Source organism: Condylura cristata, unplaced genomic scaffold (genome assembly GCF_000260355.1).
Source record: "Condylura cristata isolate star-nosed mole 26May11 unplaced genomic scaffold, ConCri1.0 scaffold00035, whole genome shotgun sequence".
NCBI classification, from domain to species: Eukaryota; Metazoa; Chordata; class Mammalia; order Eulipotyphla; family Talpidae; genus Condylura; species Condylura cristata.
The window spans coordinates 3,622,273-3,640,576 of NW_004567136.1; the positions used below are offsets into that span (position 1 = coordinate 3,622,273).

General features: G+C 44.6%; 1 protein-coding gene across 5 annotated transcripts in view; it reads right to left on the reverse strand.

The window, feature by feature from the left end:
- GABRA5 (gamma-aminobutyric acid (GABA) A receptor, alpha 5) overlaps positions 1-18,304 on the reverse strand; it is a 53,845-nt gene that overhangs the window by 26,472 nt on the left and 9,069 nt on the right. For all 5 annotated transcript variants that reach the window (XM_004693065.2, XM_012732772.1, XM_012732773.1 and 2 more), the window contains 3 exons: positions 9,952-10,073; positions 7,703-7,770; positions 7,372-7,592 (listed from right to left, as the gene is read on the reverse strand). In XM_004693065.2, coding sequence (XP_004693122.1) covers positions 7,372-7,592; positions 7,703-7,770; positions 9,952-10,073 — 411 coding nt within the window. The remainder of the gene's footprint in view (positions 1-7,371; positions 7,593-7,702; positions 7,771-9,951; positions 10,074-18,304) is intronic.

An 18,304-nucleotide genomic window follows, 5' to 3' on the forward strand; every position in this document is an offset into this window, starting at 1 on the left:
TTGAGTTAAACTGATCCTTACTTATTGTGAAAACTGCAAAACTTCAGCCCTCCAGTCAGCTGATACTTTGCTTCCCCTCTAGCCCCACCCCCACCCATGATCATCTCATAATATCAGGACACCAGCTGCTCTCAGCTGAGAGTGTGACTTAAGCATTCATACCCCTCCCCTTTTGTGTGACCCACAATTCATATTCCTGCTTAAACCTTTGGTTGGTTTCCTCTCTATATTCCTATCATCATGTCAATAAAGCCAGACAAAAAAAGCTAACAAATGATAGCAGATTTCATCAATTTTGGCCCCATGGATATATCAAGCTAACGCAAAGTTAACAGAACTATCTAACATCAAAGACAAAAAGAGAATGCAGAATAAAAGAACACTCCAAAGATTTTAAGTAGATTTTTGAGCAGAGACCCTGCAGGCCAGGAAATAGGGGGATAGTGTATTCAAACTGCTAAGAGAGAAATTGCTAACCATGAATATTATACCCAGCAAAGCTGTCCTTCAGAAATGAAGGTGAGATAAATACTTTTCCTAATTAGACACAAAAGTCCACACCTAATGGACCTTACTACCTGCCTTATAAGAAATGCTGAAAGAAGTTCTTCAAATTGATGCAAAAGCACACTAGTTAGCAACATGAAAGTATCTAAAACATACAACACCTTGGCAAATGTTAAGCAGTCATATTCAGAACACTGAGCTCATAATATGGTGGTGTGCTGACTCACATTTGAAAAGGAAGGGCCAAAAGACAAAGTCTGAAAAGCAGATACAGCTACAATATGTTAGTAGATATACAATAGAAAAAGAGGTAAATGATGACATTCAATACAAAAAAGGGAGAGTAAAAGGCAGAAATTTCATGTGTGATTGAGTATAAGTTGTTATAAATGTAAAACAGACTACCTAGAAGATGTTTTATGATTTGTGGTAACCATGACACAAAAGCCTACAAAGGATTCATACATTAAAGGACATTTTTCCAAGATGACACACCAATGGCCAACAAGCACACAAAAAGGGGGTCAACATCACTCATCATTAGAAAAACCAAAATCAAAACAACACCGAGAGCTCATTGCATATCTTTTAGAACAACGACCATCAAGAAGACAAGAAATAGCATGCGTTGGCAGGGTGTAGAGAGAGGAAGCCATGTGCACTTGTGGTGGAATGTGAGCTGGTGCCACCATTATGGAAAACAGTATAAGAATTCCTCAAATAATTAAAGATTCAACTCTCATACAGTCTAGCAATCCTATTTCTGGGTACATATTATCCAAAGGAAATTTAACAGTATATTAAGAATTATCTTCACACCTATGTTCACATAAGTATTATTCACAAAAATAACTGAAGCCAAGATATGGAAATAACCTAAATTTCATTGGACAGGTGAAGTGATAGAGAATGAATGAACACACACACACACACACACACACACACACACACACACACAAATAGCTCCACCAAGGTCATAGGATTCAAAATAAACATATAAAGTCAGTTATAGTCCTATACCATTGTCTATTCACTTCTCTCCAAGCGGAGGGGAGGACTTTCTCAGCAGCCTGATGATGCAGAGTCAGCAGTCTGGGATCCTGGAACCTGATGAGAGGTACAGGTTGGCTGCAGATTCAGGAGGATTTGGATCTAAGGAAGGCTTCCCTGGCTATGACCAGCCTCAGGTCAGTTGCAGAAGTGCCGGGATGTACACAGGGAGGCAGTCCAGAAAGGGCAAAACTTCCTTTCTCTGAAAGTGTTTCAGGGAAACCAAAGCTTTACCCTGACCTGATAACTTTACTAAATGTAAGTGCGTATGGCGCCCCCTGGTGGAGTCCATTTCATCATGCTGGCTGACGAGCGAGCCTTTTCCCCTGTGTATGTTCCTTAGCTATTACACTAAAGGCAGTGGGGTTGGGTATTTGGGCTTTATTAACAGACTAATCCTTGTGTACTCATTTTCACCTGCTTCATTTTCATTTGTCTCATCTCTGAATAAAGATAATGATGATGCTAAATTCTCAGGGTGTTATGAGGATTAAATGAGTTTACATTTCTTAAGCACCTGGTGTAATAAAGTCTGTGTACATTTTAAAAAATGAATTAACACACCAACCAGCTTAAGCGGTTCTTTCCATTGAGATGCTACCAAAAAACTGATCTTTGTGAGGTTGGGGCTGGGGCTCGGGGGCCTGGGACCTGGGCTGTGGCCCCAGCTAGCAGCAGTCTAGGGCTTCCTACCCGAAGATAAAAAATTTAAAAAAAAATAAGATGTCCTCATGCGTATCTGCAAGTACAAATGTTTCGCCAAACAGCAACCTGAATCGGTATCCGTCCAGCAGAAACCGAAGCACCCAGCATGGCTGGGAGGGAGAAGTCCTCCAGGTCTAGCTGCTAAGCCTGTCCAACCAAGGTCTGAGCAGGAGAGGGTCCAGGTGACGGACAGGTGGCCCCCTCCTCCCACGATCACTTCTCCCTTCACAAATGCGTGTTCGGTTTCTCTGGGGCACCAACCATGCTGAACCCTGGGCTCGCACAGCAGAGGCCGCACAACTCTCGCCACATGCCCGGTGACAACAGGATGCTCAGAAGTGAAACTGGGAAACCAGACGCTGTGCAGCAAATGCTCTGATCCAGACGACTCAGCATGCTGCACCCAGAAGCCACTCGAATGCCAGCAGGCTGACAGGGAGCAGGCGACTCCCAGAAGGGTCTTGGAGGAGCTTCAACTGAGAAGACGAAGGGAGCATCCAATGGGAGAAAAAGCTCAGAGGGGCACTCAGGAGGTCAGGCCCCACGTCCCCAAAGTTTGGCTCCAAGATCAGCCTCGGTCCAGTGAAGGCGCTAGTCATTCTGTGCAAGTTATGTCCCAAAGGGAAAAAAGCAAGCTGAGGTCACCAACATTCATGTGGGCGCTGTCCCACGCGGCTGTGTCTAGTGCCTTGGTTGCTATTCACATCCAGGAAGCAAAACGTGCTGCTATTAGTTCAGGGAGGATGCAACAGGGCCATATTTAGTCCCAGTGGGGACAGAAATGAAACTGCTACTGTTTTTTAAGGAAATTGCTTGGAACTATGCATCAAATGCTTTATCTTTTGGCCAGTCCCTGGAATTTTCCAAAGGACAACATGATGTCATGCCTGGGTAGGTTGTTTATCACAGAGGAAAAACTTGGAAACGAATGTTTGTTAGACTATTAATGACAGGCTATCACAGGGTAGGAGGTGATGAGTCACAAAGTTTCAGAACAATGTTTAATGACAGGGTAAGCTTTCCAATGTATTTTAAGTTCGGAAGCTACTTACCAAATAGATTTCACAAAATGAGATCATTCAACAAGTACAGCAGCGTCTGTGAACACATCAGATATACTCTCGGCATGTCACTCAACAGGTTACCGACACCACTGCTCTCTCATCTGGGCCTTGCAACTGAATCCCACAGGAAGCGATTTTCCATTTCTTCCAGTTTTGAAACATATATTGCCGTTTGCCACTAAAATAGGTATTGTCTTAGAAACTAAGATTTGGCTGAAGTCTAAATGTCTTGAAAGTCACTTAACTATTCTGTTGTATCAATACTGTATGTGATCAAAACAGTACATGCACAAACACACACATACATGGCCTAGTTATAACCTGCTAATTATACCTGTATAATTTCCTTCATTCTATTATCCAGAGATCAGACATAACACATCCCTAATTTTCTCCAAGTTACTCTAAGAATAAGAGAGCTGCAGTCAGTGCAAAAATGTATCTATGCTGCCGCCTCGTGGCCATTTAAAGAATCTGCATCCATACACTCAGTTTTCAAAACGAGAAAGGTTCTCAAGCTGCTGCTGTGCTGTATTGGAAGAAAGCAAAAACTTAACACCTCTGCAAGTGGCTCTAATTGTGTCATGGCCAAGGACTTACGGCTAAGTCAGGAAGACAGAATCAGGACTTGACCTCAGATTGGCCTAAACCTGGAGTCCACTCTCTGGGTCTCCTATTGCCTTGGTTCAAAGCCAATGTTATCCGCTCAAGACCTTGACCCCCAGATGAGCTTAAGCCGTGGGTTGAGTGCCAATCTCCCTCTGGCCCTACAAAGGGTAGTAGGGGAAACTGAAGCTAGGGACTAGGCCACCCACCTAATTCTGCCCCTTGGGATGATTCTATAAACATTCTGTTTGCTGAAAGCCTGTCCTTGACTGAGGTAGTCATTACTTCGAAAGGATTTTCTACTTGAAGGTCCCACTGCCACTCTCTTTGGCCTTATGCTTAACTAAGCAATTAGTAGTTTTTATATTTAAGTCTCGTGAACGGATGAACCATCAGTGGTAGAAAGTTCTTCAGAACCAAGATTGTAGATTCTGTCCAGGCAAGCACCCAGGCTTTCTCATGGGTGGTGAGGAGCAAACAGTATCAGTGACTGGAATCATCTGTTTAAGGAGAGCAATCTTGCTGAATTGTTTGCATGTCTGTATAGCACATAGAATCATTTCTGGTGCATGGTGGGGTTCCATGTAAATCCTCTCCTGAAAAGATGGCAACAGCACTTTCCCAACACTCCTGGAATGCTGTCAAATGCCTCTGATGAACTCTACCTGGTTGTCCTATTCTCCTGTTTTCCTCAACTTTTTAATTAGGGCGAAATCTGAATAAAAAATGTACAATGCAGCCCTAGTTGAAAGCCATACATATTTTAATACTCCTTCTGATATTATCTGACAACAGAAATCTTGTGCATAAAGCTTGCCCTACTGTCCTAAGTATTCCCTTAAGAAGGGCATTGCATGGGAGTTGATCGGTTCATGGTTCATTTCTGGTCTCTCACAAGGCTTGACAGGAGCTGCCCAAGGCTAAGCAGGAAGGCAACACCACTGGAAGGGCCCCTGGCAGGGGGGGGATCCCCAGAACACCACAGGCTGCATGATGACTTATCACTAGTAAATCAGATTGTCCATTTGACTGTCTGTGTTAAGTCAATAGGTTAAAATGCTATCGAATTAAAGCTAGAGCTCGATGGCATTAAAATTCATAACATTCTCAAGTGGAACTATTTCCACTTTCCAAATGCTGAATAGGACTGAAAAAGAAAACTCATTATCAACTTTGCAACTCATTAGCAGACTTCCTCTACATGAACAATGAGGAATGGCTGCTGACAAGTTGCTCTCTGCCTCTGCCTCTTCCTTCTGGCCATGGCATTCTGACAAGGTTAAGAGTAGATATCTAATGGTGGGCAGCCTCCAATTTCCAAAAGAAGTGGATTAAATGAGGAAACTGTTCAGATGTGAGCTCAAATTCCTCCTGCTGCTTTCACTAGCTGTGTGACTCCGGGCCCATCACCAGACCTCTCTGAGCCTAGCTTTAGTTTGTAGTGAATGCGAAATGTTTCCACTTGACTGGTTGGGGTTTTGAGGACTGAAGAACTCTGCTTGTGAAGTTGCCTGACACACAGATGTCAATTTTGAGAGGCTGCCTTGCTGCCTCTTCCCTTCTAAAGAGGGGTTCTGCTTCACCCCTACCCAAGTATAGACCCAGCGATTGTCCCTCAACTGAGAAGCCGGGTGTGAACTGAAGAAAACAATCTGCAGGAATGGGGGTTCTTTTCAGTCTATTATCAGAAAGCAGGTGCAAGCAGCCTACACTACACCCCACTACCCACTGATCACTCCTCCCTGCTGTGCATGGACCCAGCATCTCCAAAACCTGGGGATCTCTGCTCAGCGGCTCTCTGCTCGCAGAGCTGAACCAGGTGCCCTGGGCTTGACCGCACAGCCTTCCCCGGCCACAGCATGATGGCCAAGGATTATTTCCAACCTTTGTGATATTTCTGAGGTCTCCACACATTTGTCTGCATGGACAAGGCACCATTCCCAGGCACGGATGTGAAGTTCACGACTCAAGTCTCCACCAATGGGCGAGACATGCTCATGAGATCAGCAAGAAAAGAGTGAGAAAGGGGGCAAACTGCCAAGATGTGGAGCTGGGCTCCTCTCTCTAGGGCTGTGCTAAGGGAAACCGAGTCCTGCTGTCGTACAGATTCGGGACAGGGTGACTGGGCTGCGAGCGCAGCTAGGGGTTTGCAGCCTGTGAGCAGACAGCATCTGGATTATTTTCCATGGTCGTCACTTTTGTGAAAATATAAAATTATCATGAAAATTGTAAGCAAGGTAAAGAAAGGTATGTTAATAATATTTACAAAATCACATATGCTTTTGTTAAACAGTTTTTAGTGTTTTTCTCTTTTTTAATTTAAAAAGTCTCTTTCTGAAGTCTGTTTAGGTCCAACGGGGACACTGAGAAACTATAAAGAAGCCTTTCTCACTGGTCAGCTTATCGATGAACTCAGATGCAATAAATAATTCAGAATCAAATCTGACTGATGAGCATTTTGCATCAGAAACACTCAAATGTAGCCTTGGCAATGGACTGTTACCAACCTGGAGGAGAAGCGGCTCCTTCTTTCATTCGAACAATGGAAGGGCTGCACGACTCTAATAAAAGAGCTCTCGAGGCCCTCCCTGGTGGTGCAGTGGGTTAAAGCACAGCACTGAGAAGCTAAAGCCACTTCCGCATGAGTTTGATTCCCACCTGCCCTGGAGGTGACCACATGGCGTGGCAGACCTCTCCTGACCCGCCCGCTGCTCCCCTCAGCAGTGTACTTCGTCCATCTGCCTGTTCTGCTCCCCACCCTGTCTCTGGTTAAGCCTCTCGCCGTCCCTGAGCCTCTGGCCTGTACCCCAGTTCTGTGTGCACAAATAAATAAATCTTTAAAAAAAAAAAAGAGCTCTCGAATTTTTTTAAATACAGGTTTCAGAAAAATAGAAGCTCCCTAGCTTAGTATACTGGGTCAATGCTTGCCTCATGCTCACCACCGTACCCAGGTAAACCAGGAGGGATAACAAAGGTTGTAGGTCTGGGACAGGCCGGGAGACAAGCCCCAGGTTTTCAGTACTGAAGTTTGGTCAACAGATGAAAACACACCCGCATGCTCCTCCCTGCCAGCCCTCCCACACCAGGCAGTGCTCACCCCTCCTCAGATGCATTGAGCTGCAGGGCTCGGCAGTGTCTGCACGGGTCCCCTTGCCCTGCTGGCCCCAACCTCCCTCAAGCCCTGAGACCTGTCCTGGGCTGCCCCAACCCTCGGGCGTCCCATGCTGCGCCCCCAATGCTGCCTCCAGATGTCCCTGCGATGTTCTCCCATCCTCTCCTCTGCCACAAGCCCCTTCCCGCCTCCCTGTGCCTCCCACAGTCCTCTCCCTTCCGTTCGCAGCCCTGTGCAGGCCCCCAGGTGAGCTCCCAGGTCGCCCCCAGGCCAGCCCTTCCACAGTGCTGGTCTGCCACCCCACACCCCGGCGCCCGAGGGCCTCACCGCATGGTGTAGAGCAGTGTGCCGTCGTCCTCCAGCCGCAGCAGCTTGTTGGGCGTCGTCATGTTGTGCGCGATGGACTTCTTCCCGTTGTGGAAGAACGTGTCCGGGGTCCAGATTTTGCTGGCCAGAAGGTTGTTGAGAGGGAGGCGCTGCATGGGCCCCTTGAACCGCAGCCTCTCATCTTTCCAGCTTTGGCGGAAAAAGACATCTATGGTGTATTCCTAGAGCAAGGGAAGGGACCAGAAGGGCTCAGTGGAGCAGTCTGGGGCCAAGCTCCTTCACGTTTATTCAGGATGAGGGGGGAGGAGGGAGGCCAGGTTCCGGCACCTACCATTTCCGTGTCCGACACTGGGCCGAAGCTGGTGACGTAGATGTCCGTCCTCACCTGCGTGATCCGCTCTGAAATATAAACACAGTTTCCTGGCCTGAGCACCCAGCTTCCCCGCAGCCGTCACCCCAGGGGGATGTCCCCTAGTCAGCGGTTCCACTCCTGGTAGACGCAGGACTTAACAGTGTGTTTGATAAGGCGCAGGACTTGCTAGACACTGCTGTGAAACCAAAAGTTTCAAAGGGTAACTGAAAGAAAGCCCTATCCTACAAATGGGGTTTGGCTGTCGTCACCCCTCGCTGAGACAGTAGTGGTGAAGAGAGGGGCATTGAGTGCTGGCCTGGGCACCGTGGGTGTCATTAGAAGGCCGTTACACAATGGGATATTTCTCAGCGATCAAAAAGTATAGTCATGCACGTCACAGCAACCCGGATGGAGCTGGAAGAGATGCTCAGCAAAATAAGCCAGGAAGAAAAAGGAAAATACAAGTGGTCTCACTTATGGAGGAATGTAGAGGGACCAAATAAGGAATCAGCGGGGAAAAGTAACTATTGTAAGTAAAAATCAAAATCATCAGGCAATATAGATCAGAGACATTCTGTAGGGCAGGAGGGAGAAGAGTCAGGATGGGGTGGGAAGAGAACCAGGGACTTCGGTGATGGTGCGCGGGGAAGGGGTGATAGGAATTCACCGGGAAACCATACACTGTGCAAAAATGAAGGCTGATGTAATGCTTATATTAAAAAAATTTAAATAAGAAAACAGTGATTAGCTAAAAAATAAAAATCAAAACTTAAAGAAGGCCCCTGCCTGGGAATTACTGCTTGGAGTTCACGTACACTTGAACTCGGGTTCCTCCTCTTAAACTTAGAATAGTCTATTTTTCATAGAAAATAGACTATTCAGGATGAGGGCACAGATTCCCCAGGATGCTGGTTGTGGGGAGCAGAAGTGTGACCTTTCAGCTGGGGACAGGGCATCTTGGGAAAGAAAGCCCCTTTGCCTTACATGGCATTTTGAATTGCTAGAAATTTCTATCATGGAGGGTTATTTCCATCACAATAACTGAAAATCTGGAAAATGATAAAGGTAGCTAACAATCCCAGGGGTGGGGGTAGAGTGTGTGTGTCCCTAGTTACCACTGGTTCCCACAGCTCCCCAGTGATGATGAATGGGGCCACATTCACAGGACACTGCAGTCAGTAACTGCAAAGCAAGCATCAGGAGTACATCATCCCAGGCTCATCCCTCTAATTTTCTCCCCCAGCATCCTGGTGTCAGGGAATCACACACTCACAGGGGCTTTGTATGATGCTGTGTGGTCTCAAGGTCCCTCTTTGCCCTGAGATGCCTTTCCCAGTGGGGTGGTCACTTTCAGGGTCCGGTGTGGACCCAGATCACATGTGGAGTGGAGGAGATACGATGGTGGGATGGGTGACTCAGTGAGGGGCTCAGTGCTCAGAGCTGCGGGTGTGTTTGAAGGGAGCAAGATAACCGGGCTTAGTAGAGACCCAGTGACAGAATTCAGAGGGTGGAGTAAGACACTGGGATGTAAGAAGATGATGACCTAGGCTTTATGTGAGTCTCCCCAATAAAACTGCAAATACTGGAGGCGAATGTGCAAATACGTCTAAGAATGTGTTTCCTGGAGGGTCTCCCCTGAGCTACTGGAGTAAGTTCAAATATACCATCTCCAAATCGGCTAGAGTCTGGAGCATCACACAAGCATGGAAACAGCACATCATTCCCAGCACAGAACTAAGCTGCCAGTTGTGCCCTGAGAGCACATTTTGCTCTCCATTAATTCTATCATCTTCGATAGGGCCAAAGTAAATATGATGAGTAGACCGCAGTGAAAAATTAAACAGGATATAGGAAGACGTGAATAGCCACTGCACTCGATATCTGAAAGGAATTTGCAAAGATACAAGAATATGAAGTTGATCCTCAATTATTCTTTACATAGGGTCCCCTGCAAACTGGCTTCTCCTTAAGTGAATCAGAACATCATCAGGATTATCTGCGATGAGGAAGTCTGCAGGGACATTGTAAGGAGACCACTGGCCCCAGCTACTTGGAGCTGCAAAATGAGAGAAAAGGATGTGGGAATCTTGGCAACACCCATCAATTCAACTCCTGGTATGGAAACGCTTGGAGGAATTTTCTGAAACACACTGAGCCTGAGCCTGAAGCTTGGCTTTGGCAAATAGATCTGCGGGGCCTGGCGGACCACAGCCTGGAGGGCCACTCACCTCCCAGCCCTGGCCGCAGCCGGTTGTCATAGCCGTCCAGGAGCCCATCCAAGATCCGGGTGAAGATCGTGATATTGTCGTTGGTCTCATCTTTTACTGTACTGGTTGGCATCTGTGACAAGCTTTATTGACAGAGTAAAAATAGAAAGTTCAAACTTGTATGAGTTATTCCTCACACATTTTCCCAGATATAGAAACCTGGTGGCTTATCTTGAAGGAGGGCATATGAAAACCATCTCTTGTGGCATTTCAAGTCTTTGGTTTAAATATATATGACTTAATTCTGGAGCCTCCAGACAGAGGGCTGGTGCTGGGCTGGTGGCCCATCAAGCTAACCCCCCCTGCTGCCGACGGGCATCTGTGTCAATAATGTAGTCATGTTAAAAGCATGTTATCTGTGCACAGAACTATCAGAAGAGGTTGGAGAACTTTGGTCTCAATACAAAAAAACTTGAGCCTTCATGTTATAATGAACCACCTGCAGTCACCCCCACCTGGACGAGGGGGGCCAGAAGGGACATTTAAAACCACTACCTGAGTTGAAAGGTCAGATTGGTGTACCCGTACATCAAGGTAACCCAAAGGGAGACATGCGAGCCTTGAGAGTGCGCCGGACTAGGGCATTGGCGACAGAAATGCTAAGTTTGTGAAATCTCCCTGGGTTTCAACGCCGATCTGCTATGCTAGCTCAGAACATTAGCTCCAGTAGGATCCCTGAGCCAGGGGCCAGGAGTTGTAAAGCCCCTCTCTGAAGCCCCTTCCTGAAGCCCTCAATGCTGCTTCAGATCAAAGCCTTGGTAGCACAGTGACCCAACTTCAAAAAAACCCCTAGAAAAGTAAACTGATATTCAGGAAAGACACAGCAACAGTCTTGTTCTGCCCAGGTCAGTGTGGTTATTCAGACTCCCAAAGTCTATGCAGATGGAGCAGATGGAAATGAGAAACTGCCCTGGGCAGATCGGGCTAACGAAGGGAGTTACTGGAAAGAAAACCACATGGGTAAATTGGTGGTGGGAAGTCCACGGGAGTTACAAGTGAGATGAGAAAGCATACATTGTATAAAAATGAAGTATGATGTAAAAATACATATTTAAAAAAATAAAGAGAAAACTTAAAAAAGAAAAAAAGAAAACCCCACATCTAGAAGATGGTAACACACCCGAGGAGCATGGACTCCACTTCAGGTCCCAGAACCTACTTTCAGCTGTACAAAGAATAAGGTACTCAGAATTATCAAGAACTGTATCTATACCTTTGGCTTCCTGGAGAACTTATTCAGCTGAATGCCTGCCTGTCGGTCTCAAGATGTTAAGCATCCTTTACACTTGGAAGAAGCAGAGGTAACTTCTGGAGCTTTCCTGAAATGCCTGGCTATGGGTCCCAGCTCTACTGACTGCACCGTCTCTTCCACGAATCAGATGAAATGAGAGCTAAGAGCATTGGGTAGACGCTGAGGGCAGGACTGATGTGCTCTTGCCCTACCCAGTTCTTGAAAATTAGTCCTTTTCATTGATTGCATCTAAACAGATCAATTCTTTACTGGCCTAAAACTATTCTCTTTTGAATGAGATAGTGCAAAGCTCTTCTGATCTAATTTCACATTACTATTAATGTGCATATATTTGAAGTTCTAACTAACTGAAATTCAGTGCTATTAGCTGGGAGACCACAGACACAACTTTTTATATTTTACAATCCTTATGCTAATTGGTCAGAAGAATTAACATTTTTTAAAAGGCCATTTTACTTAAAGCAATATGTAGATTCAATACACTCCATATCAAAATCCAAATGACATTCTTCACAGTTATAGAACAAAAAATATCCTGAAATTTGGAATCACAACAGACCCCAAATAAAAAAAGCCATCCTGAGAAAAAAGAACAAGAATGGAGGTATCACAAGCCCTGACTTAAAACTATACTACAAATCTATAATGATCAAAACAGCACAGTATTGAAACAAAAATGGACACTTCCATTTTCTGTACTAATGGAAAAGATTACAAATCTGGAAGTAAACACACACACACACACAATGAATTTAGAAGAAAGGTGGTAAGAATATGCAATGAAGCAAGGAAATCTCTTCAATAGTGTTGGGAAAACTGGGCTGCAAAAAAGAAACTAGACTACCATCTCACTCCATACACAAAAGTTAACTCAAAATGAACTAATGACCTGAAAACCATAAAATACATAGAAGAGAACACAGACAGTAAGTCTTGGTCTTAGCAATATCTTTCTGGATCAACTCTAATGACAAGAGAAACAAAAGTAAAAATCAAAACAAATGTAAAAATTGGGGCCACATCAAATTAAAAAGCTTCTTAAGAGTGAAGGAATACATTATAATAAAAAGGCAACAGATTGGGTGGAAAAAGATATATGCAAATCATACATGTGACAAAGGGTTAATAATCCATATACATACATACATACACATATATATATACATATATATATACATATACACACACGCACACACATATATTTATATAACAAACTCATACAACTCAACAACAGGAAAACAATTCAGTTTTAAAAAGCCAGAGAATCTGAATAGATATTTCACCAAAGAAGACATTGCAGAAGGCCAACACATGGAAAAATGTTCATCATCACTTATCATTGTGCAAATCAAAGCCACAATGAGATACACCTCCTACATGCCAGAATGGCTATTATCAAAAAGACAAGAAAACCATGTGTTGGTAAGGATATAGAGAAAAGGGAACATTCATACACTGTTGGGGGTAGTGTAAACTGGTGTAACCACTATGGAAAACTGTGTGGAAATGGTGCAAAAAATTAAGAATAGAACTGCTTTATTAAGCAGCTATTTTACTTCAGGGCAATTTATCCAAAGAATACAAAAGCACTAATCCAAAATGTTATCTGTCCTCATAGTCACTGCAGCATTACTTATAATATCTAAGACATGGAAACAACCTAAATGTACAAGGTTGAATCCACATGGATTATCAGTCAGCTATATGTGGCAATATGAGTGGAACTAGAGGGTAATGTTAAGTGAAATAAGGTATAAGGAGAAAGATAAACACTGTATTATTTCACTCTTATGTGCAATGTAAAGAAACAAAGCAAATGAACAAACAACTCTTAGACACAGAACAGACTGGTAGTTACTAGAGAGGAGTTGGTGGTGATCATGACATAGTACATCCAGATGGTGAGGTATTGTATAATGCTGTGCACCTGAAACTTATATAATGTCATCAACCAATGTTACTTAAAAAGTTAAAAATGAGAAAGTAAATAGACACAGTAAATTCCCTCTTCTCTGATATCTATTATAGTTCCACACCACACTCTAGGAAAACAAAGTACTCAGCCTCACAGATGGAATGTGAGGAGAAAGGGCCATAATGTTATCCTCTGGGTTTGTGAAAAAAAGGTTCAATGATATTTTGTCCCTACCCAGTTGAGTGATTATTGAACAAACCAGATCTGGCTCCACACTGCACTCAGCAAAGTGGCGTAACCTACCAGCTTGGTGACCAGTTCTAGGATAAGTCCAAGTGATCAATTTTTGAAAGGTCCTACTGGCTGTATAACTAAGGTGAAAGAATACACACTATTAAAAAAAAACATATATCACTTATATTTGGAGCTCAAAATAGAACACTGGGTTGAAATGGATCAGAATGGTAGCTACCAGGAGGTGGTGGTGGCAGGGGGAGAGAGAATGGAGAAATGGTGGATATTTAACTAGCAGATGAATCATTTCTGGGATCCAGCACACAGCGTGTGCTGTGTTATATATTTCAAAGTCACAAACAGACTAGACTGTCAATCTTCTCACCACAAAAAGGGAAGATTAATTATCCACTGTGATAGGATGTGAGCTAATGTGACGGTGGTACTGTATTACAATATAAATGGGTCAAATCTACCCACCATACACCTTAAAAAGACACAGTTTTGTATTCCAATAAATCTATTTAAAACATAAAAATATCACTATGAATCAGGAAATAAAAAGAAAACCAGTGTTTCAAGTTATACTTTACTGTTTCGTCTTCCACTGTGGAAATGTCTTAAAGTACAATGGGTCTGAGCAGTGCTAGCTGTTCGGAGATGGAGATGGAGATGGAAATGGACTGAGTCACTGGCCACTGGGAAGTCCTGAGTACTGTCCTGTCAGCCACTGCCAGGGGCTGGGTGTCCGCGGTCCGTGATGCACTGCTCCATCACGGTCCTGGAACACCAGCCACTTGTCTCTGAATTCTCCTCATATCCCCCAAATCACTGCCAGTGGTAATGGGACAGGATGCAGTGCTTGCCAAGATCTCCATGACCAAGAAATACGTGGAAAATTGGAAAAGTAAGAAGAAACAAACATTGAAAAACATCCTGAAAATTTTGAAAAGAAAAAGAACTTCAATAAATCTACACCCATTTACATAAAATTGTATTTCTTATGGAGACATTTCACTCTGTCCTGTTGTGCCATCACTGCTTCCTGCATGTATCTTGAACCTTTTTAGAACAGACACCATGGCTGAGGATTTGTAGTGTTTCTTCTCTGTATTTACCGAAGATAAAACCTAGGGGGCAGGAAACAAATTCTAAAAAAGAAAAAAAAAGAATCCTTGAAAATTCCTATCAGAAGTAGGTTCCTCTCATGAACAAATGGGCCTCCTCAGCATATAGAGCACCTAAATGATTTACCTGTAACACATGGTTATGAAATACACCATTTCAAGGCCATAGAGCAGAAGGCCTATCTTTTTTTTTTTTTTAAAGATTTATTTATTTATTCATATAGAACTGGGGTACAGGCCAGAGATGCAGAGGGTGAGAGGATTCACCAGAGACAAGAGTGGGGAGCAGAACAGGCAGATCGACGAAGAACACTGCTGAGGGGAGCAGCGGGCGGGTCAGGAGAGGTCTGCCACGCCATGTGGATCTCCTCCGGGGCAGACGGGGATCAAACTCATGCGGAAGTGGTTTTAGCTTCGTAGTGCAGTGCTTTAACCCGCTGCGCCACCAGGGAGGGCCCAGAAGGACTATCTCTTATCACAAAAAGTTAAGGATGGGTTTTCTCAGCAGACAGTACACAGGAGACTCTCCCAGATGTTGGAGGGACCTGATATTGCCTCTGTCAAGATGCATACATGTTATGGGCTGCTCCTATAGTAAAGAGGAACTACCAGGCCTCGCTGGTGGGCTAAGGGTTAAGTCTCAGCACTATCACAGCAATGTCCTGAGTTCGATCCCCAGCTAGGGAGCTGACCCCCATGATGCAGCAAACCTCTCCTGTTTCAGTTGCTGCTCCCCTCAGCAGTGCATTTCAGTAAATCTTCTTGTTCTGCTCTCCACTCTGTCTCCGGTGAATCCTCTCACTCCTGCACCTCTGGCCTGTACCCCAATTATTCTATACACATGCACAAAAGTAAAGCTACAGATGGCTTCAGTCCATTTTGGTTAATAGAAACCACCTGGAAATCAAAATAACACAAAAACGTCAGGCAGTGCCTACATAGAGCAAGAAAGAACAGAACCACAACTCGAAGTCCTCATGGAGACACGGGATGCCCTGGGCTCTTGGGGCCTTCGCTGTATTTGGGCTTGGAAGGGCAATTCCGACCGTGATTCAGCTCTTGCTGGCTGTTCTGAGTGTAACCACTGGCTCTGATTAGACTCAGGTCAGCTGTGAGTATTGGACAGATTCGAGGGTAAGCTGAAAGCCCAGAAATGCAAAGAGGATTTTTAGGGAATGGACACTGGACCGTTTACCACTGACGGCTTTACCTTTACTACAGAAGACTAAGGCAACTGCCTTAGACATTGGAGAAAGATTCATAACTGTGTGACTTACCCTTCAGTAACACTTGGTTAATTAACGAGGTTCTCTTAAAATAGGAACTATTGCGGCTTTTTTTTTATATATATATTTAGTGCATGTTTTCTACAGAAATATGGCCCATTTATTCCATGTGATCAGTTCCAACATTTTCAGATTATTGTTGTCCCAGAAAAGGAATCATGAGGGAACTGTAGAGTCAACCATCTGTGTTAAAACATCCTCGTTTTTCACATTTGCTTGCCTCAATATTGGTCTATACAAGGCACAGGAACTTCATCTGTAAACTTGAACCCTTTTGCAAAGACTTAAGCCTGAGAAATATGGAAATGAGGTGAGTGAGTCCCCTATTCCAGCCTGTGAGGTGAATAGGGACGTGGATGGGTGACACTCAGGTCTGGAAGGGCTTCCTAAAACGTCATGCATGATACGCTACCATGCTGGGACTTTTGATGAAGAGTGGGAAATTTCATGGGAAGATTTGATCCACTGATGGATTTACTTCACAGGCAGAAAGCTGAAAAAAGACAAATATGAGTATCTTTAGAAGCAGTAAACTCTTGTAATTGTGCAAAGGTCCCTCTCCTTGTCTTACATCTGGCATCTTTAAGGCATTTGGTTCTGGGGTTCTTGCAATAGCCTCTTCCTGACTTCTGGGCCCCAGAGACTCAACTTTAATTGATCCAGGTAAGAATGGGCACCAGTGTTTTTTTTTTTTTTTTTTTTTAAGATCCCCAAGTGATTTGAAGTGCAGCCACGGTGGAGAGCGACTGTTGTAGACCAGACATGGGAACAGAAAGACTGCTCTGTAAGCCGACTGCCAGAGTGTCTAAATGACCTCAAGGAGTGTCTGTCCTCTGCTGCATCTTCAGAGAGGCCCTGAGACTGGACTCAGCACTTCTTCCAACAGCTCAGTTCAAGAAATGTAACAGGACATCTACCATGTACCTGGTATTATGGTGAGGACTGGGGACATGAGGTGACAGAGTTGCAGCCCCAACCTTGGGTCTAAATGAGTTTTTCATGTGTGCAGAGAATTTCAGACAAACATGACATGTGTCAGGCATCATGCAGGAGATTTCAGGACCCCAAGGGAGAAAGATGGAGCTGTCTCAAATCAGAGGGGTGGAGAACCCCCCCCCCTAAGATTTCATGTGTGAAGATGGGGTTTCAAGCCAAAGGAAAGGGTATGGGAAGGTGTTGTGAGGGTTAGCTCCAACAAAGGAAACCAGGAGCTCAGAGGACATCCCCAGTGGGGAGAGGAATGCGTGTGGTAGAGCGATGACATGCTTCAGATTTAGGGACACTGCAGGCCATGCTACACTCAGGGCTCAGGCCCCCTCACAAGTTCAACATCATTTCTGGGGGAGTCTTTTGAATGCTGTCCACAAATGGTGTTACTGACCACAGCAGGATGCCTCTCTTCCTGCTGCAGACTCTGCTTATGCTGACAGTCGCATTTGATTTACAGAAGCTGAGGTCAATAATGGGTCCTGCAGGAGGATTTTAATGTGAACTTACTTTGGGCATTGAACTGGATTGGTTTTAAATGACATCTTATCTGTCTTCTTAAATGGCCTTTCTTTCTGCACTCTCACCCCAGTCTTTACTTCTGAGAAATGGGTCTTGTGGTTATTTGCTTCTTTAATCTCATTAAATAATTTCCTCTAAATGGTACCATTTTGTGACGATTATTCAAATGTCCATTGCACACTTCAGCTAGCCATGTGTGTATTTTGTATATATGGGGAAAAAAAACACAAACACAATTGGTGGACACTAGTTACAAATGAAGGTCAATTCCAAGTTTCTGTGGAAGAGTTGTCTCCTATTATAATGGAAAACATGGAGCTTAAATGTGTTTTATGAAGCTTTGTCCAGGCCATGAAACATCACACCAGAAGTCTTGGCTGCCTCCACACCTTTGGACCTCATGTTAAAAATACTTTGAGTCCTGGGCCCTCCCTGGTGGCACAGAGGGTCAAAGCACAGCACTAAGAAGCTTACGCCACTTCCACATGAGTTCGATCCCTGTCTGCCCCTGAGATGACCACATGGCGCGGCAGATCTCTCCTGACCCTCCCACTGCGCCCCTCAGCAGTGTATTTCGTCAATCTGCCTGTTCTGCTCCCCACTCTGGTGAATCCTCTTACCCTCCGCATCTCTGGCCTGTACCCCAGTTCTATATGAATAAATAAATAAATCTTTAAAAAAAAAACTCTAAGTCCTGTCTCTCTGTCCCTAAACAGAGTTCACGTGGACCCAGCTCGTCACCGTCCTGTAGACTTTACTCTTGCAGCTCCACTCAGAACCCTACTGCCTAAAAGGTAAACTCCAGGTCCTCACATTTCACAGGCCGCATTGTCCACATCCAGCTCTTCCTACCCTTCTCCATTCTATGCGATGTGATGCCGCACCTGCATGGCTGAACCAACCTGGCATTGCTCTCCCCCAACCACCCCACCAGCGCTCACAGCTGCTGTTTCATCGTCACTTTCAAGCCTTCCGTTTGTCCTAGCCTTTC